Source organism: Pipistrellus kuhlii, unplaced genomic scaffold (assembly GCF_014108245.1).
Source record: "Pipistrellus kuhlii isolate mPipKuh1 unplaced genomic scaffold, mPipKuh1.p scaffold_m20_p_9, whole genome shotgun sequence".
NCBI lineage: Eukaryota > Metazoa > Chordata > Mammalia > Chiroptera > Vespertilionidae > Pipistrellus > Pipistrellus kuhlii.
Genome location: NW_023425595.1, coordinates 2165026 through 2191957, shown reverse-complemented (window position 1 = coordinate 2191957; position 26932 = coordinate 2165026). Strand labels below are relative to the sequence as shown.

Below are 26932 nucleotides of genomic sequence, written 5' to 3'. Positions count from 1 at the left end.
AGACCCAAGCACAAAGTTAAATGAAGACGTTTTGTTGAAATTCTAACATGGTAATAGTACACACTGGGTACTCAATGTTGGTTGAATTAATTTGCCTACCGTTTGCATGGATTGGAATGGAGCTGCATTTACATTGATTCCACTGCTATGTAAAGGTTTGCTTGTCCCAGCCTGGAACACTTGTGGCTGAGAGGCAGCAGGAAGGGATGAGGATGCTGAAGTCTGGTCTGCATTTAAAGAGATTGTTGCCTAAACACAAAGTGAATAGATGCACTTTAGTGATAAACTACACTTAGCCAAGGCTACTGCCCATATGTGTATTAACAAATTTAACTATTTCATGAAATAAAAATACTGCAGTTACATGCATTAGGTCCAAAATAAAGAGTTATTTTATATTAACAGTAATTTTCCTCAGCCCAATTCATGAATAAGCACCTCATCAAGTTTATATAACAGAACTTGCCTGAATCTGATCAATTGGTTCCTTTTGTGGTCGTTGCTCTGTAGCATGAGAAGGCTGGTACAAGGGCTGAGATGCTGTATACCCTTCACTTGTGGATGAAACCAAAGGAACCTACACGGAAATAAAGTAATCAAAGCTTCTTTGTTATAAGCCAACTCTAATACATGCAAAGCTTAAAAAAATACATGTACCTGTTAAATAGACTATAAAACCTAACAACTATAAAAAATACATATATTATTGAAGCTCAAAGTTAAACACTAGTCCAGTTATAAGGTCCCCACACAAATGCTTCTAAAATGGTAATATCTGCACTGAATTTTAGAATTATGTCTAAAAATTGCTTCTTTCATTATAATAAACTATTATTTAAAAAAAATTAGAAAATAATGTTAAACATCACCAAGAAAAATAAACGTAGACATAGAAATAAAGCTACACATGCCAGATTTGGACACCCATCAAAATCATACCTGACTTTCATAAGCTAACTAAGAAAGTGACTGAAGAACTGGCTAAAAACAAACCTGCAAAAATATTTATTTCACTCTTACCTGGGTAGCTTCTGGTTGTACAGGAACTTGATTTGGTTGAGCAAGTCTAGATTCAGAATGAACTGAAAAATTGACCAAAAAAATATCGTCATACAAAATTAATTTTTTTCAAAGATGTCTAAATACCTTTTATCGATACTTTGTAGCAAAAGGCCAAATTCTAAATAAACTGTTAGCAATCATGAGGATACTTTTAATTTTAGCTTTGAAGTTTGTATTGTGTTTACTGGTAATCATTATTAATCAACTCTCACAATGGCTTTCATTCTGTTTTACAAAGGTAAAGATGTTAGTGATAAAGTATTAATAGAGATGGAGAGCAGCCCTAACTGGTTTGGCTCAGTGGATAGTGTCGGCCTGTGGACTAAAGGAGTTCAATTTCGATCAAGGGCACATTGCCCAGGATGAGGGGTCCATCCTCACTAGGGGGCGTGCAGGAGGCAGCCAATCAGTGATTCTCTCATCACTGATGTTTCTATCTACGTCCCCCTTCCTCCCTGAAATTAATAAAAATATATTTGAAAAAAATAAAGTTAGCAGAACAGGTAAGAATCAGTGCCAGTGTTAGCATGAAAAAGCCTTCTAAAGCAGTAACTATAAAATAGCATTACTCTTAAGACCTTAATATTCAGTATTATTTTAACATTATCAAGTTTCAGTATAATCTCAAATGTTTCCACACAAAAAATAAAAATAAGTATACTTTTAAAATGTCTATATTCAATTCAGTGTACATATTATTGCCAACTTCCACCACCTTTCCATTCCCCTCCTAAACAAGATCAAAAATAAAAAATACAGGACCTTGCCCTGGCTGGTTGGGTGTTATCCAGAGCACTGAGAAGTCACCCAGTTTGTTTACCAATCAGGTCACATGCCTGGGTTTTGGGCTCAATCTCTGGTAGGGGTGTGCAAGAGGCAGCCAATTGATGTTTCTCCCTCCCCCCTTCCTCTCTTAAAAAAAAAAAAAGGAAGCATATTCAAATACATTAATTAAATAAAAAATACAGGATCTTTGGTTAGTCACTTAAAATTGCCTGTTCCCATGGAGAAGATAGGTCCGAATAGTTTGGCGACCGCTGATCTAATGGACTCAGCATTTCCTTACCCGAGTTACATGAATGCTTTAGCACAACTTACCAGCTTAGAAAACTATTTTCTTCCTCCAGTGGAGCTCAGAAAATGAATGCCAATAACTCTGATTCTTTTCTACCAGGCCAGCCGCCTAACCTTGATCTTTTTTCTAACTCTTGGGAGAGGTGTGACCGCAATGAGCTACCTTTGCTTAGGAAAATTCCCAACTACCTTACCAAATTAACTGTCATTAAACATGCTTTTACTCAGCAATGCTTTTTATATAACATTTAAAATTATACATTAAATGTGTTACTTTGGCCGGGACCGGTTTGGCTCAGTGGATAGAGCGTCGGCCTGCGGACTGAAAGGTCCCGAGTTCGATTCCGGTTAAGGGCATGTACCTTGGTTGCGAGCACATCCCCAGTGGGGGATGTGCAAGAGGCAGCTGATCGATGATTCTCTCTCATCGATGTTTCTAACTCTCTATACCTCTCTCTTCCTCTCTGCGAAAAATGAATAAAATATTAAAAAAATTTTAAAAAATGTGTTACTTTGTGTCCTTAATGTTGACATTTTCTGGGAAGAAAAGAAGACTAAAAATCACTAATGATCCACTAAACCCAATGAAGGTACCAACTATACTTGGTGCTGCTATTTCAAATAATGGTGTAAGATTAGTGTGAGTCTCAAATTTCTACTGTCTTTTTATATCTTCACCTTTCCTCTTAAGCATCCTCTTACCCACTTTGACTGTTAAGTCTCATTTTTAGGTTAATAAAATGTTCACAAAGTCTCCAAAAAACTGCAAACATTCTTCAGAAAAAAACAACTCTATTATGTTTTATTTCTAGGTTCATCTTGACATTTAAAAAGCCCAAGCAAAATTTCATTTACATAAATTAAGAGAAACAGGAAAAACTGGTCTATAGTTTATAAGTCAGGAAGTAATTACCATGGGACGGGGGGGGGGGGGGGGGGGGGGGGGGGGGTAGCCAGTGATTGAAAGGTGACAAAAATAGGCTTCTGGGTACTGATAATGTTCCAGTTTTGAGTGCTGGTGTATTCAGTTTATGAAAACACATCAAAATGTACACTTGCACATACATTTCTATTTTTATATACCATCAATAAAAAGTAATAAAAAAAATAAACAGCCCGAGCATCAACCTATGAACTAGGTCACCATTCGATTCTTGGTCAGGGCATGTGCCAGAGTTGTACGCTCGATCCCCATTAGGGGATGTACAGGAGGCAGCTGATCAGTGATTCTCATCAATAATGTTTCTCTCTCCCCCCCCCGCGCACTCCCTACAACTCTGAAATTTTATATATATGTGTGTGTGTGTGTGTGTGTGTGTGTGTGTGTGTGTGTGTATGTATACACACACACACACACATACACACATATGGGGGGTAGGGAGAGAGAGGGGAAGAGATATTTTTAAAATATAAAAGTTGTAGAACTAAAGTTATCGCATTATAGAAAAAAATGTTTATCAAATTAAAAGGTAATTCTAAAAGTTAAGCAAGCATTAAAAGGAAAAAAATAATTTTACAAACTTTACAAAACCTGAAAGCATTGGCCCGATATTTATTTCTCACATAAAAATGTGTCATTACTAACCTGGAGGACAAACCAGCTGGGGCATGTCCATATTTTGTGTTGGATTCATAGGCTGTGCAGATACAATGGCAGGATCAAGTGTCTGGTTTTCAAAATCCAGCATTGAATCCTACAAGGCAGAATACCATGGAAGTAAGTCAAATAGTGTAAGCACTTAAGACATTCTGATAGTGTTTCATTAAATTGCACATACCTGTATGAAATTATAAGGCCCCTGCATTTGTGCCATAAGGTCCTGCACTCGCTGTCTTCTCACAATGGGATCTGGCTGAGCCACGGGTGTCAGAGAGTGGGGCTCTGGTACTGAAGGAGATGCAGCCTGAGGTTGCTGCTGGAGTGAATTTACCACCTAAAGTGGAAGAAGGGGAGAGAAGTGGATTGGTAGAATGAAAGCACTCAATTCATTACCATCATGACAAATCCCCAAACTACATATGCTATCTATACTGTAAACAGAATAGATTTTAATGTAGTTATTCAAACTGATCACAATTTGTCAAATTTAACATTCTGATCAATGTTAGAATTCTAAAGTATTGTCATTCCACAGGGTTACCATGTAGCATTTCACAATTATTTTACAGATGGCTTTCAAAGAAAGACTATGTTATTTACTTCCTATAAGAATGTATTTTGCTTAAACTGCTAAACCTATATTAACTAAATCTATATAGTATATCTATATTAAATACACTAGAGGCCCAATACACAGAATTTGGGAAAGAGGAGGCCTTCCTTCCCCTGGTTGCCAGCACTGGCTTCCCTCTGGCGGCCGGGACCCGGGCTTCTCTCTGGCCCCGGCTTCCTCCGGAATGACGCCCGGTCTAATTAGCATATTACGCTTTCATTATTATAGATATCTATCTCGGTATCCACTGTGTAATCCACACTCAAAAAATGTTAGCTATTACTATCATCAAGCTCTGAGTTCCCACCATTCCATCCTCTCACCAACACTATAGGTCAAGGTCCATCTCTTGATTTAAACTGCTACAACAGCCAAACCTCTCTCTCCCTCTGTGTCCTTTTCCTAGCTCTAATAATTTCTCTTGGTTATCATTTTTAATAATTCCCTGCTCTGCTGGGAGGAAAAAAATCACTAAACTTTATTACATCAAATTTAAATTCTGCCTTGGGCAGGTGGCTTGTGTACCCAAGGGCTGCAGGTTTGATTCCCCGACAGGGAACTTATGAGAAACAACAGATTCACATTTCTCTCTCACATCAATGTTTCTCTATCTTTTTCTTTCTCTCCCTCCCTTAAAAAACAAAACCAATTAACGTATCCTCAGGTGAGGATCACAAATGTTTTTATATTCTTCTGTTTGACTTTTTAAGCCTGGGCAGGTCATAGCTATTAAGCCTGGACAAGTCATAACCTTCCTTTATAATAAGGAATATTGAGATCATAGAGACTGATAACCAAACAGTCCTAAGGTGAAGGAGAGGAGTCTAAGATGACATTCCAATATAGCCCCGGTGAGTAGGATTTTTCTAAAGGTTACCCCTGTGGGAACCCAGGTTTTTATAAAGCAGCCTAATAACAAATCCTATACTTTCATACATTAACCTTAACTTATACATGGTTATAACTTTTGAAACTGGATAGCATCAATGATCCTATTGAACTTCCACAGGCATAAACAAATCACCTGTTAAACTGAACAGTCTTGTATAAAGAGTTTATTACAATAAATGTACTAAGACTAACAATCTTAATTTGCTCTTAGGAGACATAAAAATTACTAATTAGCCAAAGCCGGTTTGGCTCAGTGGTAGAGCGTCGGTCTGCGGACTGAAAGGTCCCAGGTTCGATTCCGGTCAGGGGCATGTACATTGGTTGCAGGCACATCCCCAGTAGGGGGTGTGCAGGAGGCAGCTGGTCGATGTTTCTCTCTCATCAACGTTTCTAACTCTGTCTCTCTCTCTTCCTCTCTGTAAAAAATCAATAAAATGTATTTTTTAAAAAAAAATTACTAATTAAAGACAAAAGAAATCAATCTTGTAACAGAACTCTTACCTCGACTGTTTCAACTGCCCAATCATCTACCTGCTCCTTTTCACCACTGCTGAACTGTGTTTCGGCCATAAATTGTCTATTTACATACTGCAAAGCAAAGTAAATGTTTGAGACCTCTGTTTGAAAGGCAGAAAGGGAAAACCTGCATTAAATAAAAATCCATACCTCTGTGGATTCAACTTCACTTGGTTCAGTGTATTCTTCTGCTGGCTCAGGTTCTAAGAAGATACAAAAGAGTATAAGGAATCTTTAACAGTTTACCATCACATAATCCGAATTTATTTATAAACATAGTTAATAAGTTTCTATACTTTATCATTCTTACAATAATATATTTAGAAAAAAATTTCTTTACTATTTATTCTAGAATAAATTATTTCAGTTTCAATAAATTCACTCTGTTTCGATTCTGGGTCAGATATGCAACTAAAAGATACTATGTTAAAACTTCCCTCTCTTCTTAGAATTCATGTTATAAAGCAGCATACGGATTATGGTGGTGGCAAAAGAAAGTAAAACCAGGACTGTAAGCTAAATCTCATTCCACCTCAGTACTCACCAGCTTCCGCTACCGGGTCTTCAGCAGCGGGTGCCGAGGCTGCCTCTTCCTCCTCACACAGCCCGTTCTGGTGGTTGTGGGTGCTATCAAAGTAGTTCGACTGGAAAACACGCTCGACAATTTCCTTTAGAGCTTTATCTAAAATTAGAATATTATAATGTTAGACTGTCTGAGGTTGCCTGGCTTGAAGATTTAACATCCTACAAAACATTCTAAGAAAGAAAAAAAAAACACCTCATCCTGTTACTAAAACATATAAAAACATTAAATTCCATCAAGAACAGAAATTTATTACAGGACAGGGAACAAAAGCTCCTATTTGTATTAAACTTTGTGGATTTTATGTGTTAGTTTTTTAAAGAGCTGATAATTGTCATTTATTCATTCAATATAGCATCTAATTAATTTTAATCAACATGCTAGGCACTGACTAGGCACTGGGGCCAGAAAAAGATATGTAAAAGATACCATATCTATGCCGAAACCGGTTTGGCTCAGTGGATAGATCGTAGGCCAGCGGACTCAAAGGTCCCGGGTTTGATTCCGGTCAAGGGCATGTTCCTTGGTTGCGGGCACATCCCCAGTAGGGAGTGTGCAAGAGGCAGCTGATCGATGATTCTCTCTCATCGATGTTTCTAACTCTCTATCCCTCTCCCTTCCTCTCTGTGAAATATCAATAAAATATTAAAAAAAAGTCTTCTTTCAAAAAAAAAAAAAAAAACATACCATATCTGTCCTCCCTAATTTTACAGTCCAATAGGGAAGAGTTATCAAATACCCACAAAAACAATCAAATTACATCTGTGAAAAGTACTACACAGAAGTCCAATGGAATGGACCTACTCAGAGAGACCACGAAAGGCTTTGCTGGTATAGATGCTTCAAGAGCTGAGTCTGGAAGATGAGTAGTAGAGAAGTGTTTCAAGGCAGAAGCAACAGCATTTACAAAGCCCTATACAAAGAAGCGTGCCAAATAAAAAATAAAAAAATGCAAGTATGCACTGTGGCTGAAGCACAGGAAGTAAGAAAAAGCATAAGAATATTTGAGTCTGGAGAGACTGGTAAAGGCCCTATAGTGCAAGGTCTTGAAATACTGTGTTTCCCCAAAAATAGGACATCCTCTGAAAATAAGACCTATTTACAGGTTTCCTTCTGAGTGAAATATAAGGCATCCCCCGAAAATAAGGCCACCCCTAGGCTAAACATGAGAGATTTGGTCCACTGATTCTGAAAGAAATGGAGTCACAAAAAATTCACCAGGAAATTCAGGAATTGAGATTGTTATGATAATGTTCCAGAAGATGATGACATGATTGTCATTGAATAAATGAGTAAATTCCTGATACTGTAGGATTCAGTTTGTCTGGTTTGTGTTGACAACTACTGCACTACCGTACCGTATACAGGTAATAAATTTCCTTTATTTTCATTTAACAATAAATATGTACCGTATTCTTCTTCATGGAAAAATAAAACATCCCCTGAAAATAAGACCTAGCGCAACTTTGGGAGCAAAAATTAATATAAGACACTGTCTTATTTTCGGGGAAACAGGGTAGATGTATATAAAATGTGATTAAAATAAAGCCAGTATAAAAGCATTTAATGAGGAACAGGGAGTGGATTCAGTTAGAACACTGAATTAAATAAGAGAAAGGCAGAAAAGTAGAAGAGAAAGAAGACAGATTCAAGATATTTAAAGGCTAAATTGTCAGAATTTGGTACACTAGGATATAAGGACTGGACAGCAGACAAAGATGTGTGTCAAGAATTAAAATCTCAATTTCATGGCCTTATATAGCAAATGTAGAGTAAGGCTACTCCTTCATAGGTCACACTCTACAGAAATAAAGCTTCAGGGACCATATTATCCCAAATTTATAATAAAATTAATCCTATTAATAATAAAATACTTCATGTTTTCCGTTTTCTACATTTCAAAGATTCATTCATGACTCAGAACTATTTATTTTTTTAAAAATGTATAAGAACTAAATGCATATAAAAACAATAATGCCCTGGCTGGGCAGTTCGGTTGGTTGGGAATGTCTTCCTGTAAACCAAAAGATTGTAGGTTCGATTCCTGGTCAGGGCACATATACAGGCTGCAGGTTCAACCCTGGCTCACATTGATTTTTTCCCCCCTCTCCCTTTACTCTCTCTCTCTCTCTAAAAAAATATCAATCAAAAAGCATATCCTCAAAAAAACAGCCCTAGCTGGTTTGGCTCAGTGGATAGAGCATCAACCCACTGACTGAAGGGTCCTGAGTTCAACTGTGTTATAAAAGAAATACAGATAACACAAGTTAACAAACCAAAAGTTTTTTTTCTTACATGAAAAGATAAAAGAATCCTTGATTCCTTCTATGTGATTTTACACATTTTCTATACACATCAAATTGTGTCATACTGTTTTGCCAATTAAAACTTACAATCCAATTTAATTTCTTTTTAATCCAATAGCTAAAAACAAGTTGGATAGTTTTACCTTCATATGTACAAATATCTATTTGGCTAAATCAACTTCATAAACAGTCAACATAAGGAGCTATATCCTGATTTACTAAGTAGTTAAAAACCTAAATTTCTAATAAACTTAGTGAAACTTAAATGTCCTTTAAAAAAAATCATAATTGCATTTTTCAGGTTAAGGAGCTCACATACAGAAAACTAGAATAGATATCAATACCTTTTTTAAAACAAAACAAAAAAATATCCCCAAATTAGCAAAAGTCTAAGAAAAATTACAGACAAAGACAATGACCACAAAATGAAGAAAGTAAACAGTGGATATCCTATATAATAAAAGCCTAATATGCTAAGTGTCTGGTCAGCCATTCAATCAACCAAAGTTTAATATGCAAATAATATGCTAAGGCCACTCAACTGCTCGCTATCACATGCACTGAACACCAGGGGGCAGACAGTTGACCAGTCACTATGGCATGCAGACCACCAGGGGGTAGACATTCCAACAGGTAGGTTAGCTAGCTGCTGGGGTCCAGCCAATTAGGACTGAGCAAGATGGGCCAGACATGCCTGGAGTCCTCCCATTGTCCCTCCCCAGCTGGCCAACCTCCCGCATCCCTCCCCAGCTCTGATGGTGCACCAGCAGGGCCCTTTGGCCTGGCCTGTGCCCTCTTGCAATCCAGGACCTCTCAGGGGATGTCAGAGGGCAGGTTTTGGCCCGATCTTGCAGGCCAGGCCAACAGACCTCACTGGTGCACAAATTCATGCACTGGGCCTCTCTAGTTATTTATATATTTCTAAAATTTCTTCAATTAACACTACTTTTTTTTATATATATATTTTATTGATTTTGTACAGAGAGGAAGGGAGATAGAGAGTTAGAAACATCGATGAGAGAGTCATCGATCAGCTGCCTCTTGCACACCCCCTACTGGAGATATGCCCGCAACCAAGGTACATGCCCTTGATCGGAATCGAACCCGGGACCTTTCAGTCCCCAAGCCAACGCTCTATCCATTGAGCCAAACTGGTTTCAGCTTAATTAACACTCCTCTTAAATAGGAAACTAATTTTAAAAGATTCTTAGTTACAAAATCCCTAGAAGCCTGATGCCATGAAATTCGTGCAAGGGCTCAACCCTCACAGCCCTGGCTTTGCTGGAAGGTCTTCATCTGTCCAGTCTAATTAGCATATTACACTTTTATTATTATAGAAGATAAGTGTCAGTGATACTCACAGGTTGTTCCACACACAGATTTTTCTTTGCCTTCCAGCAAGTCCCACAGATGAATGGAGGCATGTTCATATTGCTCATTCAACCTTATAATAATAAATAGCTAATTAATTACCTTTCAATTGTCAATTTAAAGTATCATTTAGAAGCTTCTATCAAATGCTGCTATACCTTAAGCTCATGTCCCGTTCAGGGTCTGCTAACTTGTAGAATTCATCCAACAATGACAATTCCTCTTCAGACAGGATTGGCATGCCATTCAAACCCTGTTTCAGGTCAGTTCTCACTTCTTCATCTCCCAATTTGTCCAAAACATACTGCAGCTCAAGTACAGTTTTTAAACGTTTTTGTTCAGCTTCTTCTCTCATAAGCTGCTCCCGTCGCGCTGTTTTCTTTATTGTTTTCTGAATCTGCGTAGGAATATAAACAGAAGACATCAAAATAAGTTTTAAAGACCCTTTTAATTCAATTTCAGGTCCAATGTAATAAGACACATTTCACTCAGAGTTAAATGTGACACCATCTTACAAAGAGAGTTTAATACATGATCAACTTTAAGCAGTTGTTAGAAATTCAGAACACATCTTTTATATTACTGAAGGTATTATACTGCTGAAACGTTACCAATAAAATTACAATACATATTTGGAATTTGCTTCATAATAACGCAGCAAACAGGGAGTAGGGAAGTAGGTGTCAGTAAACTATGTCAAATATGATTGCCCATGAAGCCGAAACCAGTTTGGCTCAGTGGATAGAGCATCAGCCTGCAAACTGAAAGGTCCCAGGTTCGATTCCGGTCAGGGGCATGTGCCTGGGTTTCGGGCACATCCCCAGTAGGGGGTGTGCAAGAGGCAGCTGATTGATGATTCTCTCTCACTGATGTTTCTAACTCTCTGTCCCTCTCCCTTCCTCTCTGTAAGAAATCAATAAAATATATATTTTTTAAAAACCCTATTTAAATATATATATATATGATTGCCCATGAAATGATGTGTGGAAGATAGAGATATGGGTACATGAGGTTTCATTATATTCTTTAGTTTTGAAATTTCCCATAATGAAAAGAATTAGTAAAGTTTTTAATTAAGGCCCTGAATCGATTAAAAGAGAACCCTACAACCACAACAAAGCATCTTACCTATATATCTTCTCTATGGAAAAATGATCCAAAGTTCTTAGTAATTTGTAAATAAACATTAAAACTCACCACTGTTACAACCCAAACAATCCCCTGCTAGTAAAGGCATTCCAACACTTGAAAATAGTAACTAAAACCGACTTGTTTATATGAGTAATCAGAAACTAGCAAAGAGAAAGAAAATGGCAGAAAAAGACCGATAAAAGCTAAATATGAATGTATTTTTTCCACTGTTTTCTCTCCACTACACTCTTTTTCTTTCCTGGCAAGGATGAAAGGAGAGCATCAATCAAATTCAAATACTAGTATTTCTCTTTTCTCATGTACAGCATCAGTGTGGGATCAAAGAATAAGTGTCTTTCCAAGAGCCACAACATTGTTTTCCTTCCCACACTCTCCCCTTTCTTGAGACTCGCTCAGATAACAGAGAAACAGAGAAAACCAAAGTAAGGACATAGAAAACATATACTAAAGGACATGGAAGGAATAAAGAAGGTTGCAGGAAGTCAGATTTATAACGGCAGCAGAAAGGTAGTAGATTAAATGGTATCTTAGCATTACTGGCAAAAAACAGTACATATGAACGCCAAGATGAGATCTCTTAAGCTAGGATGAACAAGATAGCTTTCAAGGAGAAAAAGTATCATCTAATCTGAAGATGAATGAATGAGCTTTCAATAGTACTAGGGAGTATTTTATGGAAAAAAAGAGGTATTTATAGATAGCCAGAGGCAGGAAACAGTATAAGAAGAAAGGGAGGAATATAAAGTGAACTAAAAGAAGCAAAAAAAAAAAAAATAGTTACATTAGAAGAAATGAGAAGTTCAAGTAGGGAAGAATATGAAAATTAGAACAAGTAGACTAGAGTATGTTTAAAAAAGCTCTCAAATGCCAAACAAGAAAAGTGTTCAATAATTGTGGCAAATACAACCTAAGAATGGCCAGTGAAGTTAAAGGCCTAATGAAAAGTTGCTAAAAACACCCTATTTAAAGCAAAGGAGGGCACAAGTATTTTCATTTACAAAGTGACAGTAGCTTCAGAAACAAATTTATTAAATTGTATAACAGAAAAAGAAATTGGGCAGGGTTCATGGTTCGTCAAGACTGAAGCTCTGACCTAAGCTAAGAGGAACAAATCCCTACTTGAATATAAATTAAATTTCCTTTAGTTCTGAAATTATATCATCAAACTTTAATCAAATTTAATAAGTAACATTAAGTACATGAAATATAGTTTTGCATGAAATTTAGTAATCATCCATCAAATACTATTCTAAGCACAACCTTCTGATGAGTAGATAGTATTATTATTGCCATTTTATAGATAAGAAAACAGAAGCAGAGTGATAGCCTTTCCCCATCCTTCTCTTTTTATCCTACTAGTTCTGTTTCTCTGGAAAAATCCAGACTAATCAAGGAATGGAGAAATTAAGTAATCTATTCCAAGTCACTTAATCCTATATAATAATAATCCTATCCTATATAATAAAGCTGGAATGTGCAAATTGACTATCATCACTCTGTCACAAAGATGGTGGCACCCACAGCAGAGGAGGGGTTTCCATAACACACGATGGCTGCACCCACAGTGGAGGCCGAGTTCCCATAATGAGCCTTAACGAGCAATCGCAGGAACCTGAGGCTGCGCACCCTCCCTCCCCATGGGGCTTGACTAGGGACCTCAGGCCATGCCTCCCATCTTTGGCACTAGGCTGGGGGACCTCAGGCCACACCCCCTGCCCAGTAGGGCTTGATGAGGGACCTCAGGCTGTGCCCCTGCCTGGCTGGCTTGACAGGGGGACCTCAGGCTGTGCCCCCCCCCCCATGCTGTTCCCCTTACCCCAGGCCAGGGTACCTCAGGCGGTGCACCCCCACCAGCAGGGCTTGACAAGGGTGGGACCACCCGGGTCTGGATCTAGCCCAAAAGGGGGGGGGAGGGGGCCCCTAGGTCTGGGTCTGGAGCAATTTTCAGGCACAGGTGGGTGGAGATTGGACTCAGTCCCATGGTGTGCCCCAGACTCTGACAGGAGGAAGATTTTCATATACATTTTATTAATTTTCTTTCATCTCTTACACTTCTATTATAGCAAAGGGGCAGATAGCAATATTAAAATATTTTCTCTAATTAATCCCCTTTTAATACACAAATTTTGTGGACTGAGCCACTAGTTATTAAATAAAAATGGCATGATCAGTATTCAAACCAGAGAGTGGTTCCAGAATCAAAACTTACAATCTTTGTACTGAACTGCCTCTCATCCTACCCTGTATAATAAAAGGGTAATATGCAAATCGACCGAATGGCAGAACAACTGGTCGCTATGACACGCACTGACTACCAGGGGCAGATGCTTAACACAGGAGCTGCCCCCTGGTGGTCAATGCGCTCCCACAGGGGAGCATCCCTCATTCATAAGCCAGGCTCACCGCTTTCAAGCACAGTGACGGCAGGTGGACATCACCCAAGGGCTCCCAGACTATGAGAGGGTGCAGGCGGGCTGAGGGACACCCTGCCCTCCTGGCTCCACCCAAGTGACCAAATTTCATGCATTGGGCCTTTAGTCACATAATAAATTGTTTATTCATTTCATCAAATTAGGGGCAACTTTATATTTTAACACTGTTAGCTTTGTACAAATAAGTAAACACTAACTCAGAAAGATATTAACTTTCTAGTCTCAACTCTGAACACATTAGTTGACTTTGTATTTCATTTTTATCCTTTCCTAAAGGCTTTTATCATATCAAAAGATGTTTGGGGAAAAACATTCCATTTTGTTGGATCAAGAGCAATGTATCAGTCTGCCACATTCCTTAAGATCCCTAACGGAAAGAATAGTTACCAACTACATAAACAAGCCCATTTTCTGATACTTAACGGACTTTTAAGATGGTCATTAAACATGAAGGAATACATTAAAAAAAAACCCTACTATGGCTGAAACCGGTTTGGCTCAGTGGATAGAGTGTCGACCTGCAGACTGAGGGGTCCCAGGTTCCATTCCAGTCAAGGGCATGTACATTGGTTGCAGGCACATCCCCGGTGGGGGATGTGCAGGAGGCAGCTGGTCGATGTCTCTCTCTCATCGATGTTTCTAGCTCTCAATCTCTATCCCTTCCTCTCTGTGAAAAATCAGTAAAATATATTTTTTAAAAATCCTACTATGCTTATATATTTTTTAAACCAAGGAAAACCTTAGGGTAACTATTACACATGTTTGTCATATCTGAAAGTCAGTCCTTTTAAAAGGCATCTATCTTTCAGTTAAACTTTACAGAACTGTAAAACGACAAGGACTAAAAACAGAAACAACAAAATTTTCTGCCTTCCGTATTTTTAGTATTTCATACACATATACCACCTTTTACTTACATCTTGACTTAATGCCATGAAACTCCTCTGTAATTCTTTTGCAAACTCCAAGTTATTTGTGACTTCCTGGTACTTAGAGACGGCATCCTAAAATAACAAAGACAAAAGCACAACTTTACTGGAAACAACACAAACACAAAATTAATTTTCTTGTTAAAAATATTAGACATATAATCTTAAATAAAATGTAGCATCTTTACCAGCTGATCTTGATTAAGCCGTTCCCCTTTGTTCATTCGCTCCTGGTAATCATCAAGCTTGCCCTGTATTTAAAAAAAAAAAAAAAAAATTATATTCCATATTGAAAGTATATACTAACTTAAAATAACAAAACCCACATAATATCTTGCCCTAAATATACTTTATAGATATATTTGAATTAGTACATAAAGTTAGTGAACTAAAATTAGAAATACTCTAGCCAGTGCTAAATGATATCAAATATTATACCATAAGGCAATGACACACATTATTTATTTCTTAGGTTTCTAAAAAATATACATATAGATCAAATGACCCAGGAACATGGTTCCTCCAACCCACATGGGTGAAGGCCACAATTTGGTTAGGATCCACTTATACCCAAGTGAGCCTGTCAAGTATTTTTTGAAGTGTTAAAAATTTTTGTCCCTTCCTCCCCCTGCCAAAAAATTTACATAAGTGATATAAAAAGAATTCACATGAGTAAATAATATAAAAGCTGTGTGTTTTCCATAATAAACCCATGTACGTATTATTGTTGATGTGCCTCATCCATTTTCCTTAAAAACATGAGATACTTCAAGTCGTATCACCTATGGGCAATGCACTAGTTAGCAGCTTTCCTTAGTCATTTTCTCAAAAAACAGAATTAAACGTGCAAGAGTGGGAGCGGAAAATGCTCTGGTCTTTTTCTTTTTTCTAAGATGAAAACTCTGGAGGTTTCCCAGGCTACTACCATTAGAAAAAATCCCAAGGGAAAGATATTCAAGTAACGCAGCCTAGTCAAGAATTCAGTTATTGTTATATGAGTAAAAAGAGAAAAAGAAGAAGAAATCTAAATTAAGTGGGGTAAATTTTTAAATAATCACAATAAATGAACATATGTAGTTTCTTACTCTTAGCAATAATAAACAAAATACAAAAAAAGGTTCTGATAAAATGCATTTAGAGGCACAGAAACAAGTTTAAAAACAATGCTAACACAGGGGTTTTATGTCGAATGATCCACATTCTTTGTACCAGAAACAATCAACTTTCATAAGCATTCTACCCCAAATTAAAAAGCCTACCACAATTTGTTAGTTTTACTGGAGGTAAATAAAACCAAGATGATCATCAAAACATTAAAGGATGATGAAAGTTTCCAATTTTATTCTTCTGTGAACTATTTTATTTCACATAATCAATAAGCCTCCAGATAAATAGGTATAATATCAAGTTTACTAGGTGAAAAATCAAGTTTATTTTTACACTGAACTGACAGGCCTAACCCCAGGTGCAAAAGATATGCTCAGCTACCTCAAAATACTTTAAAAACAATTCAAAATAATATAATTTAAATAACATTTTTAAAATTCTCCTCCATCTATATTTCTACTTATTCTCTCTCCTCTGACCCTGAATTGTATTTCTCTTTTAAAAGGGTAAGCTACAGAAATAAAAAACTAAACAAGTTAAGATTTGCTTTTAATTTCAACTTAGGATGTAACAGTATCATAATCAGAATTCTTCTATTTAAAAGTATACGGATAATACAACATATGCCCATAGACGGACGAGTCCCTGAAATTTAGTACAAGCACACAGCTAAAATACTAGGGAGAAGGAAAACTACTGTTACCTGGCATTTATTATCTTTCCTTTTTATGGTATTACCAAAGGCCCAGTGCACAAAATTTATGTACGGGGGGGGGGGGGGGGGGGGAGGTGAAGGGGTGGTCCCTCAGCCCAGCCTGCACCCTCTCTAATCTGAGACTCCTCAAGGGATGTTCGACTGCCTGTTTAGACCCGTTCTCACCAGATCTGATTGACCCTAACAGCTTCTGCCTGCCAGCCTGATCACCCCCTAACCACTCCCATGCCAGCCTGATTGATGTCTAACTGCTCCCCTGCCAACTTGTTTGCTCCCAACTTCCCTCCTCTGCCGGCCTGGCCACCCCTAACTGCTCTCCCCTGCAGGGTTTATCACTTGCAACTGCCCTCCCTTGCAGGCCTGGTCCCTCTCAACTATCCTCCCTTGCAGGCCTAGTGCCATCTTGTGATGGCTATCTTGTGTCCACATGGGGGCAGGATTTTTAACCACAAGGGGGTAGCCACACTGTGTGTTGGAATGATGGTCAATCTGCATATTACTCTTTTATTCTTTAGGATAGAGGCCTGGTGCACGGGTGTGGGCCACCTGGTTTGCCCTGAGGGTGTCCCGGTTCAGGGTGGGGGATCCCTCGTGTGGGATGGCCTGGGCTAGGGGCCTGCGGTGGTTTGCAGGTCGGCCATACCCCTCGGCAACCCAAGCAGAGGCCCTGGTATCTGGTATTTACCCTCTACAATTAAAATTTTGTAGCCTGGAGCAGAGCCAAGCCTTCTGCTTGCTCTGTGACTGCCGCCATTTCTGTTTGGATTTGTTTACCTTCTACAATTGAAACTGTATCCTTGAGTGGAGGCCTAGGCTGCTCAGGCTGTGTGGAAAGCATGGTTTCCTCTATTTCTGGGGAAATCTAAGCCTCTCAACTGCTCTCTGTGGCTGCAGCCATCTTGTTTGGGGTTAATTTGCATTCTCGCTCTGATTGGCTGGTAGGTGTGGCTTGTGGGGTAGCTGAGTGATTAATTTGCATGTTACTCTTTCATTAGATAGGATACATTTTTCATGGAAATTGTTGCTAAATCTTGAAATTAATACACACTGAGTGTACTCTATCCCTAATAAAGTAGTTTTATATACCTAAGTTTAAATTTATAATTGAACTAGTGGCCTAGAGCACAGATTCTTGCACATTTAAAAAAATTAATTAAAAAATTCATGTGGTGCCGAGACCGATTTGGCTCAATGGATAGAGCGTCGGCTTGGGGACTGAAAGGTCCCGGGTTCAATTCCGGTGAAGGACATGTACCTTGGTTGCGGGCATAACCCCCGTGGGGGGTGTGCAAGAGGCAGCTGGTCGATGACTCTCTCTCTCTCATCGATGTTTCTAGCTCTCTATCTCTCTCCCTTCCTCTCTGAACAAAATAATATATTTTTTTAAAAATAAAATAAAAAATTCATGTGGTAATTACATTACTGCAAAAAAATTACATGTCAGAATAGTATATATAATATAGTATTATAAAATTAAAACACACATGCAATTAGTGCCAGCAAGAGCTTTCTATGGGGGGCAATGTTAAAATATGTACACAGATAATAATTTAATAAAAAAATGTAAAAAAAAAAAAAAAAAAAAAAAAAGCTTTCTATGTATTGCGCAGGCCCAAGTCAACATTTATTTTAAATTGCCAGTGAACATCATATGTACTGGTTGGCCGTCGGGCAGTGGGTTGATGAATAAATCGCAATGTGGTTCAAATTGATTGTCAACAAAAACAACCAAATTCAGAATCGACAATGACAGATCAACAGATCAAAAACATATACATGTCATTGGTGCCAGCAAGAGCTGTATATGCACCATGCATGTGCAAGTCAATGTTTATTTTTAAATTGTCAGTGCACCTCATATATACTGGCTGGTTGGTAGTGGGTGAGTCGGTCAGTCACTTAGCCTTTTCTATAATAATAAAAGTGTAATATGCTAATTAGACTGGATTGCTGAATGACCTTATAGACAACCTACCAGACAAAGCTGGGACTGCAAGGGCCATGTCCCTTGCACAAATTTCATGTATCAGACATGTAGTATATATATAAATATCTTAAGAACTTGAAATATATATATGAAAATCAAAATAGATGTCAAATCAAACTCCTAAAAAAAAAAATATTTATCCTATAAAATAAAAGCCTAATATGCAAATTGTTCAACCGGGAGTTCAACTGTTTGCTGTGCCATGCACAGACCACCAGGAGATGGCTTAGAACACATGTGTCAAACACAAGGCCCGCGGGCCAAATCCGTCCCGCCAGGCCTTGCAATGTGGCCCGCACCGCGCTGTCATCACTGCACTCCACTGCGTTTCCATCACAATGACAGTTTATGATTGTTCAGTAAACCATTCGGCCCGCGATTTAGGCTGGATTTTAGATTTTGGCCCCTTCTCTGATTGAGTTCGACACCCCTAGCTTAGAACATAGCAGGCATTGGTGATACAGCGCTGGCAGTGGAGGTCCTGCTGACCCCGATGGGCCCCAACAAGAGCGGGACTGCGGTGGGATGGTGGAGCAAGTGAGCGGGCGGTGCCAGGCCAAAGTAGGTATAAGTGAGGACCCAATCGCCCCACTGATCACCCGGAAGACAGCAACCAGAAGCAGCAGGAGGGAGCAGGATTGCCACCTGGCTCCAGGGCTCTGAGGAAGTTGGGTAGGGGACCGGGCAGGATTGTGGAGCAGGTGAGGGGGCGGCGCCAGGCTAAGGCAGGGTACAGACAGGGCTGTGGGGCTGCAAGGCTGGGGCCACAAGCTGGATCCACCCTAAGGGACCCCACCCATGCATAAATGTGTGCACCGGGCCTTTAGATACATATAAAGCAAATATGAAGTTTCTTTAAATGTTAAGAATGATACCTGAATAATAGAATTTTAAGCAGAACTACTTTGTTTTGTGCAGTTAGATATTCTGCAATGAACATATAATTTGTATTATAAAAGTTTAATTTCATGCTACATAAAATGTTAAGATTGATATATTTAGGATAGTGTCAGGACTTTCACCTATAAAAATCCTTAAATATGAATCTATACTAACCTACAGTAGGACAAGCTAACCTGTAATAGAAAAGCCCCAATTTTCTACACAATAACATTAATATTCACCCAAATCAGAGTCTATGGCAGATTACATTTTCTAAAGATGGCTACCATATCTGCAGCCCCATACACAGTAGGTCCTCAGGTCAGAGATCGGTTCCTATGGCATGACGTAACATGATTTTCGCCGTAAGTCAGAAACCATCTACATAGGCACTAAGTCACTCACATGGAACATATACACAGCAGTAATGAAGTGAACAGTAAAAAAAAAATGTAAAAGATAACAATTCCTGACCTTTACTTACAGTAAATAAGGAATAAAAAACATAAAACACATATGTACATATGTCGAAATGACGGAACTTTTTTTTTAAATAAATAAATGGGAGATGGCGATGTAACCACAAGAACTGTCTGCACTTTTCTATAATGTGACTTTGGCACCTCCACATTAAGAACTAGTCCAGCCGAAACCGGTTGGCTCGGTGGATGGAGCGTCGGTCTGCGGACTGAAGGGTCGCAGGTTCGATTCCGGTCAAGGGCATGTGCATTGGTTGTGGGCACATCCCCAGTAGGGGGTGTGCAAGAGGCAGCTGGTCGATGTTTCTCTCTCATCAATGTTTCTAACTCTCTTTCCCTCTCTCTTCCTCTCTGTAAAAAAACAATAAAAATAGCCAAAACCGGTTTGGCTCAGTGGATAGAGCGTTGGTCTGCGGACTGAAGGGTCCCAGGTTCAATTCCAGTCAAGGGCATGTGCATTGGCTGCGGGCACATCCCCGGTAGGGGGTGTGCAGGAGGCAGCTGGTCGATGTCTCTCTCTCACCGATGTTTCTAGCTCTCTGTCCCTCTCCCTTCCTCTCTGTTAAAAATCAATAAAATATTTTTTAAATCAATAAAATATATTTTTTTAAAAAAACTAGTCCAATTCTCCTGCCATTGTATTGAGTGGGCTTCAAAGAACATAGTACAGTAAAAGTGATCCCGTATGACTTCCAAAACTGAGTTATAAAAGCAGTGTTTCTTTGCTGGTCTCTAAAAACACTCATGTTTGGAGCCCAAGCCATATAAGTTCAATAACCCTAAGGTTGCCATCTATGAAGCAGCCAAGCCACGAGAGGTCTTGTATAAGAATCTGGTCAACAATGCTAGTGTTAAGAGTAATCCTAGACCAGGTATCAGGCATGTGAGTAAATAAGTCTTAGATACCCAGTTGAGAACCCAGCCATCATGTAGAAGATTCCAAGCCCACTGTGTCTGAATCACTGAAAGGCAGAATCCAGATGCATGATATAATGATGTTAAGTTTTAAAGTAATCTCTCATACAGCAGTAACTGGGAACAAGGTTAAAAAGGAAATGAAAAACAGTTATGTGAAACTCAAGGTTCGATGTAAATCTTCATGGAGTACCATCAATTAGAAAAGTATGCAAAAAGACCTCTGTGCAGCCAAAATAAAGATCTATGATTTTATTAAAGCTCATACATCAACTTATTGTGATTTTGTTACTGTAACATGTTTTTAGTTTTTCATGATTTTATTTTATCAATCCTCACCCAAGGATACTTTCCCCATTGCTTTTCTTAAGAGAGGGAGGAAGGAAGCAACATCGTCACAATAACATTAATTGTGACGATGTTGGTCACCTCCCGCATGCGCCCCGAATGGAGCCTGGGATCGAACCTGCAACCCAGGTACGTGCCCTTGACTAAGAATGAAGCCAATGCATGGGCCAATGCTCTAAGCACTGAGTAAAATCAGCCAGGGCAGTTCATAGTTTAAAACCTGGGGCACAAGCTGGCTCTGTGGTTGAGTGTCAACCTATGAACCAGGAAGTCACAGTTCAATTCCAAGTTGGGGCACATGCCTAGGTTTTGGACTCAAACCCCAGTAGTTGGGGTTAGACCAATTGCTTAACTACTCATTACAACCACATAAAATATATATTAAGTATTTTTTTCTGGAGAAGGGCTGTTTTCCTAGCATAAAAAAGATAACTTCATCAGAAAGCCTACCATAATACTGATAAGCAAAACCTGCCCTCTTAAGAGTCATCTTAAAATTCAACTTAGGGTTCCTTTTTCAACTACTGAGTATCCAGAGTGTATTAAAAATTCATTTATACCACCACATGTGAGCAAGACAAAGATCAGGTCATTTCCCAGATTACCCAGAGACTCAGAAGTGGGAAACCATCTGATAGAGATAAGACTATACCCGGTAAACATCAAAACACTATAGTTATTACTAAAAAATAATTACCCAACAAGTGCTGCCCAGTCCCAATCTATCGTTTCATTACTTATAATAGTTGACAAATAAAAAGAAATAGCAGAGATGAGACCAAAAAAAAATTCTTCAACTAGACAACTGTAAAACATCATAACAAGAAAGATTAGGAAGAGACAACTCTGAAAATTTGGCTATCCATGAAAATATATAAATCATATATTTAAAATTAAAAAATATGTAAATCAATTTTCTTAATTAAGGAGAAAATCTACAAATTGGAACACAAAAGATACTTAAAAATGAAGTATAAATTAACAAAAGTAACAAGAGCACCTAGCTACACTTTAAATTTTGTCTTCAAATAAATCACTTCTACAGTACTGAAAGAACCTGTAGAAAGAAATACAAACACAAAAGATAAATATTTCTTTTCTTTTCAACTTTCCATAACATTCAATGGTCTTTCTGGAAACTGTTTCAAGCCCCACATCACTCCCCGTTCTTCACCTAGAAAGATTAGTTTTTACTTTGTCCACATATTGGTAGGCAGCTGGCTTGGCCTCCTGTCCACTCTCTACCAATTCAATTAAAATTTAGTTGCTGCCCTTACTGGTTTGGCTCAGTGGATATAGCATCGGCCTGCAGAATGAAGGGTCCCAGGTTCGATTCCGGTCAAGGGCATGTACCTTGGTAGCGGGCACATGCCCGGTAAGGAGTGTGCAGGAGGCAGCTGAATCAATGTTTCTAACTCTCTATCCCTCTCCCTTCCTGTCTGTAAAAAATAATCAATAAAATATATATTTTTTTAAATTGCTAGTAAAATTCATTAGAAGACAGGAAACAAATGTTTCCTCAATTTTTAAAATAAACGGTAGAGAGAGCATATAGCACAATCCATTGGAGATCCATACCAGCTATCTTCAAATGCTAAAGTCTTATCATGTAGCAGAATTCTAAGTTGTTCCAGCAAACAAAGTATATATATTAAACAATGGTGGTGTGCCTCAAACATTAAGAACTTGTACAGCTCAGCAAGTCAACCTGTGAAGCTCACCGTTGGATTCCTGGGCAGGGCAAATGGCTGTTTCGGGCGCTAAATTCATTAGGGGTTGTACAGGAGGCAACCAATGGATGATTCTCTCATCACTGATGTTTCTCTCTCCCTCTCCCTTCCTCTGTTTGAACTTAAAAAAGAAAAAAAAAGAAAAAAAGAATGTGTCCAAAATTGAAAGACTTTCATTGAGAAATGAGCATTCCACAGGCCCTAGAACACTGATTAATACAGAAGCTGAATAAACACCTACCTATCCAGACAGCAGGCTTTCTGAACACTAAAAACAGTAGAAGGATGCTAAGTTAGAAGCTACCTAGGGTCCAACAGTAAGATATCTTTTCAAGCTGGTAAGTAACAAGGAGTTTAATCTGGTAAGACTTTTTTGCCCTACTAAAAAGGAAAAAAAAAAAAATGATATAAAAAAAATGTAAAAACTCTTATTCCTTGTCCATGGCTGTAATTATGCAGTTAAGTGTCCATGAATAGAAGCAGCTGACCTAGCAGAAAAACAAAAAGTTCAATGTTAAAGAGTCTCAGCATAATCAACTCTGAATTATATTTAAAAGTAAGCATACCCTGGCTGTTTGGCTCAGTAGTATGGAGCATCGAGGCCATAGACTAAAAGGGTCACTATGTCTCTCTCACACTGATTATTTCTCTCCCCTTCCCCTCCACTCTCTCTTAAAAAGAAAAAAATCAATGGGAAAAATATCCTCAGGTGAGAACACCTATCCTATATAATAAAAGGCTACTATGCAAATCAACCGAATAGCAGAGAGACGGGTCGCTACGATGCGCACTGACCACCAGGGGCAGATGCTCAATGCAAGAGCTGCTCCCTGGTGGTCAGTGCACTCCAACAGCGGGGAGCATCACTCAGCCAGTAGCTCGGCTCACAGCTGGGAGCACATCAGCCGTGGTGGGAGCCTCTCCTGCCTCTGCAGCAGCACTAAGAACAGCTCAGGGGGATGTCCAACTGCTGGTTTAGGCCCACTCCTTCCCCCACTCCCTGATGAATGTTGTACATCGGGCCTCTAGTTTATATATAAAAGCCTAAGTGACTGACTGGCTGGTCAGCCAGTACATATAACATACACGCGCAACTTAAAACTAAATGTTGACTTGTGCATGCACAATACATATAAAGCTCTCACTGACACCAACCACACATATGTCATTGTCTTGATCTGTCATTGTCGATCATGAATTTGGTTGTTTTTGCTGACATTCTGAAGCTGAAAGAAAGCATCATCAACAGAACATGTCTAAAGACCAATTATTGGCATCTCACACTGGCCTCCCATTTAAATCTGAAGAGTTTCCAGTGATGCCAGCACTTGCAATAACTATTAGTAAATCACAAGGACAAACTCTAGACAAAGTAAGAATATTCTTATCTGAACCCATTTTCAGACATTGTCAGTTATATGTTGCTTTCTCTCAAATTCAAAGAGCATGTGATGTTAAAGTTGTAAATATTTCATCACAAGGGGAATTAGTCAAGCACTCTAAAAGTGATTTTACTCTTAATGTGGTATAAAAGGAGATATTACCATGTTTCCCCGAAAATAAGACCTACTTACAGGTTTCCTTCTGAGTGAAATATAAGGCATCCCCTCGAAAATAAGGCCACCCCTAGGCTAAACATGAGAGATTTGGTCCACTGATTCTGAAAGAAATAGGAGTCACAAGAAATTCACCAGGAAATTCAGGAATTGGATTGTTATGATGATGTTCCAGAAGATGATTACATGATTGTCATTGAATAAATGAGTATATTCTTGATACTGTAGGATTCACAGTTTGTCTGGTTTGTGTTGACAACTACCGTACTACCGTACCGTATACAGGTAATAAATTTCCTTTATTTTCATTTAACAATAAATATGTCCCGTATTCTTCTTCATGGAAAAATAAAACATCCCCTGAAAATAAGACTTAGCGCATCTTTGGGAGCAAAAATTAATATAAGACACTGTCTTATTTTCAGGGAAACCGGGTGGAATAAGTTTAACCAATTTATCGTTGTTTTTATCAGTTTTTATATCATGTTTTTATTGTTTTTAATATCATGTCTTTGTTGTTGTTATATATTATTTATCAATTTATATATTATTTTCACACACATTTTACTAATTTTCTTTCACCTCTGACACTTCTATTATAGAGAAAGGGTGAACAGCAATATTTCTTCTAATTAATTTCCTTTCAAAGTGACAAATCCATGCACCGGGCCTCTAGTATAGAGTGTGTGTGTGTGTGTGTGTGTGTGTGTGTGTGTAAAGTCTAAAGCTTGTGCATTTGAAAAACAAATAATCGTTTATAATCTTAAAGGTTATATAATCTTTTTAATTAGTTGCTTTAATCCAGCTACTCATTAGAATAAGTCAGTACAACCAAATGATATACTCTCAATGTAAAAATGTGTGAATTTCAATTTATTTAAAATTAATACCAAAAGGTTTTTTTTCCCATTGAATAAAATATATTTCAGTTATTTCTGTTTGGATAACAGCATTATGGGGCAAGCAATGAAATTTCTAATAATTTCTAATTGTTCAGATACCAAGAATTGGCAATTTCCTCCTTCCTAAGATTATTCATAAATCTTGCCTACACAACCTAGATTTTTAAAATCTATATATATATTGATTTCAGACAGGAAGGGTGAGAAAGAGATATAAACATAGATGATGAGAGAGAATCATTGATCAGCTGCCTCCTGCATGACTTCACTGGGGGAATGAACTCATAACCTGGGCTTATACCCTGACTGGGAATGGATCCAGAACCTTCTGGTCAATGCTCAACCACACAGGCCAGGCACACTAACTAAATTTTAAAATAAGTGGGCTCTGTTTGCCTACTCATTTAAAAAAGTCCTTCAGGGAAAAATGCTGTTTTAATTTAAAAAAAACACACACACAAGTTGCCCTAGCTGGTTTGGCTCAGTGATAAGAGCGTTGGCCTTCGAACTGAAGGGTCCAGGGTTCAATTCCATCTAGGGCATATGCCCGAGTTGGGGGCTTAAACCCTAGTAGGAGCAGCCAATCAATGATTACCTCATCATTGATGTTTCTCTCTCCTTCCTTCCTCTCTGAAATCAATGAAATATTATTAAAAAACACACACACACAAGCTCAACAATAAAGATTTAAGGATGAAGATGAGGGGCATGGGGAAGGGGGAATAGAGAAACCACAACAATAAATTGCTCTATACAAAAAGCATTTCCCCCTTATGAATTAACACATTTTAACATGGTTTTGCTGGTGAAGCTACAAATATTTCTACGTGAGGATTTCATCAAACTAACAATTATTAGCATATGCCATTTGGCATACAATGCTATTAATAGCCTCTGCCTTTACCTATGTTGAAGAACATAAGGCAATATAAAAACGTCAAAGTATAGACAATAGGTAGCACAGGAAGTTAAAGGAAACAGACTAATTTAGCTGAGCATGGTCAAGAAGCACACCTGCCCCTTTCCTGGGGAAATACGAAAATCTGAATTCTGCCCAGTAAGGTCCCTTTAATCTATGTTTCTTTTTAAATATATCTTTATTGATTTCAGAGAGGGAAAGGGAGAGAGAGAGAAACATCAATGATGAGAGAGAATCGCTGATAGCTGCCTCCAACTTGCCCCCTACGGGGGAACAAGCCTGAACCCAAGAATATGCCCTGGTTCATAGGTCAAGGCTCAACCACTGAGCCCTATGGGCCAGGCTCATCTACGTTTTTACACTTATATTCTATCCACCAAAAACAACGGAATAGCTAGTGTTAAAAATAAAGTAATATGCAGAAGCTAAGCAATTTACAAATCCAACTTGAGCTAAACTCTTCAGCTACTCCTCTCATTCTTTTCTACAACATACATACTATTCATTTACTCCAAAAAAAGGAACCATTTACTAAAAATTATCCAGAAGCTTGGGATATAAGAATTAAGATAGGAAAGTTGACATACCTCCTACTTCTTTTTATTGGTAAGGCTTTTCCCAAATTTTCTGCTCTACAACATACCATTTGAGTAGAGACTGGCAAATGTACATTTGGGGCTTACCTATGTATAAAGAGAAACTTCAGAGTTCAACTTAAAAGTTCATTTAATTACACAATGTCCCAACAATACAGGACGTTACCTTTACTGCTAGTCTGAGGACCCCATTACCTGGACAGCCTACCGTTTCAATCCCCACTAGGGAGTATGCTGGAGGCGGCTGATCCATGGTTCTCTCTCATC

The 26932-nt window shown here is 38.4% G+C and overlaps 1 protein-coding gene and 1 long non-coding RNA gene across 7 annotated transcripts in view; one reads left to right on the top strand and one right to left on the bottom strand.

Annotated features, from left to right (window-relative positions):
* The window catches only part of CAPRIN1 (cell cycle associated protein 1), a 40161-nt gene that overhangs the window by 7431 nt on the left and 5798 nt on the right, over positions 1 to 26932 (bottom strand). For 4 of the 6 annotated variants that reach the window (XM_036426670.2, XM_036426671.2, XM_036426673.2 and 1 more), the window contains exons 3-14: positions 14718 to 14780; positions 14518 to 14604; positions 10175 to 10413; positions 10007 to 10089; positions 6301 to 6438; positions 5907 to 5959; positions 5742 to 5828; positions 3915 to 4070; positions 3722 to 3830; positions 1021 to 1082; positions 467 to 577; positions 100 to 249 (exon numbers count right to left, since the gene is read on the bottom strand). In XM_036426670.2, the coding sequence (XP_036282563.1) occupies positions 100 to 249; positions 467 to 577; positions 1021 to 1082; positions 3722 to 3830; positions 3915 to 4070; positions 5742 to 5828; positions 5907 to 5959; positions 6301 to 6438; positions 10007 to 10089; positions 10175 to 10413; positions 14518 to 14604; positions 14718 to 14780 (1338 nt within the window). The remainder of the gene's footprint in view (positions 1 to 99; positions 250 to 466; positions 578 to 1020; positions 1083 to 3721; positions 3831 to 3914; positions 4071 to 5741; positions 5829 to 5906; positions 5960 to 6300; positions 6439 to 10006; positions 10090 to 10174; positions 10414 to 14517; positions 14605 to 14717; positions 14781 to 26932) is intronic. The other 2 variants (XM_036426674.2, XM_036426672.2) reach the window with 2 other exon arrangements.
* Positions 2434 to 25725, top strand: LOC123651871. The gene is made up of 3 exons (XR_006740838.1): positions 2434 to 2483; positions 4684 to 4689; positions 25689 to 25725. It is a non-coding gene; the product is annotated as an uncharacterized LOC123651871 (long non-coding RNA).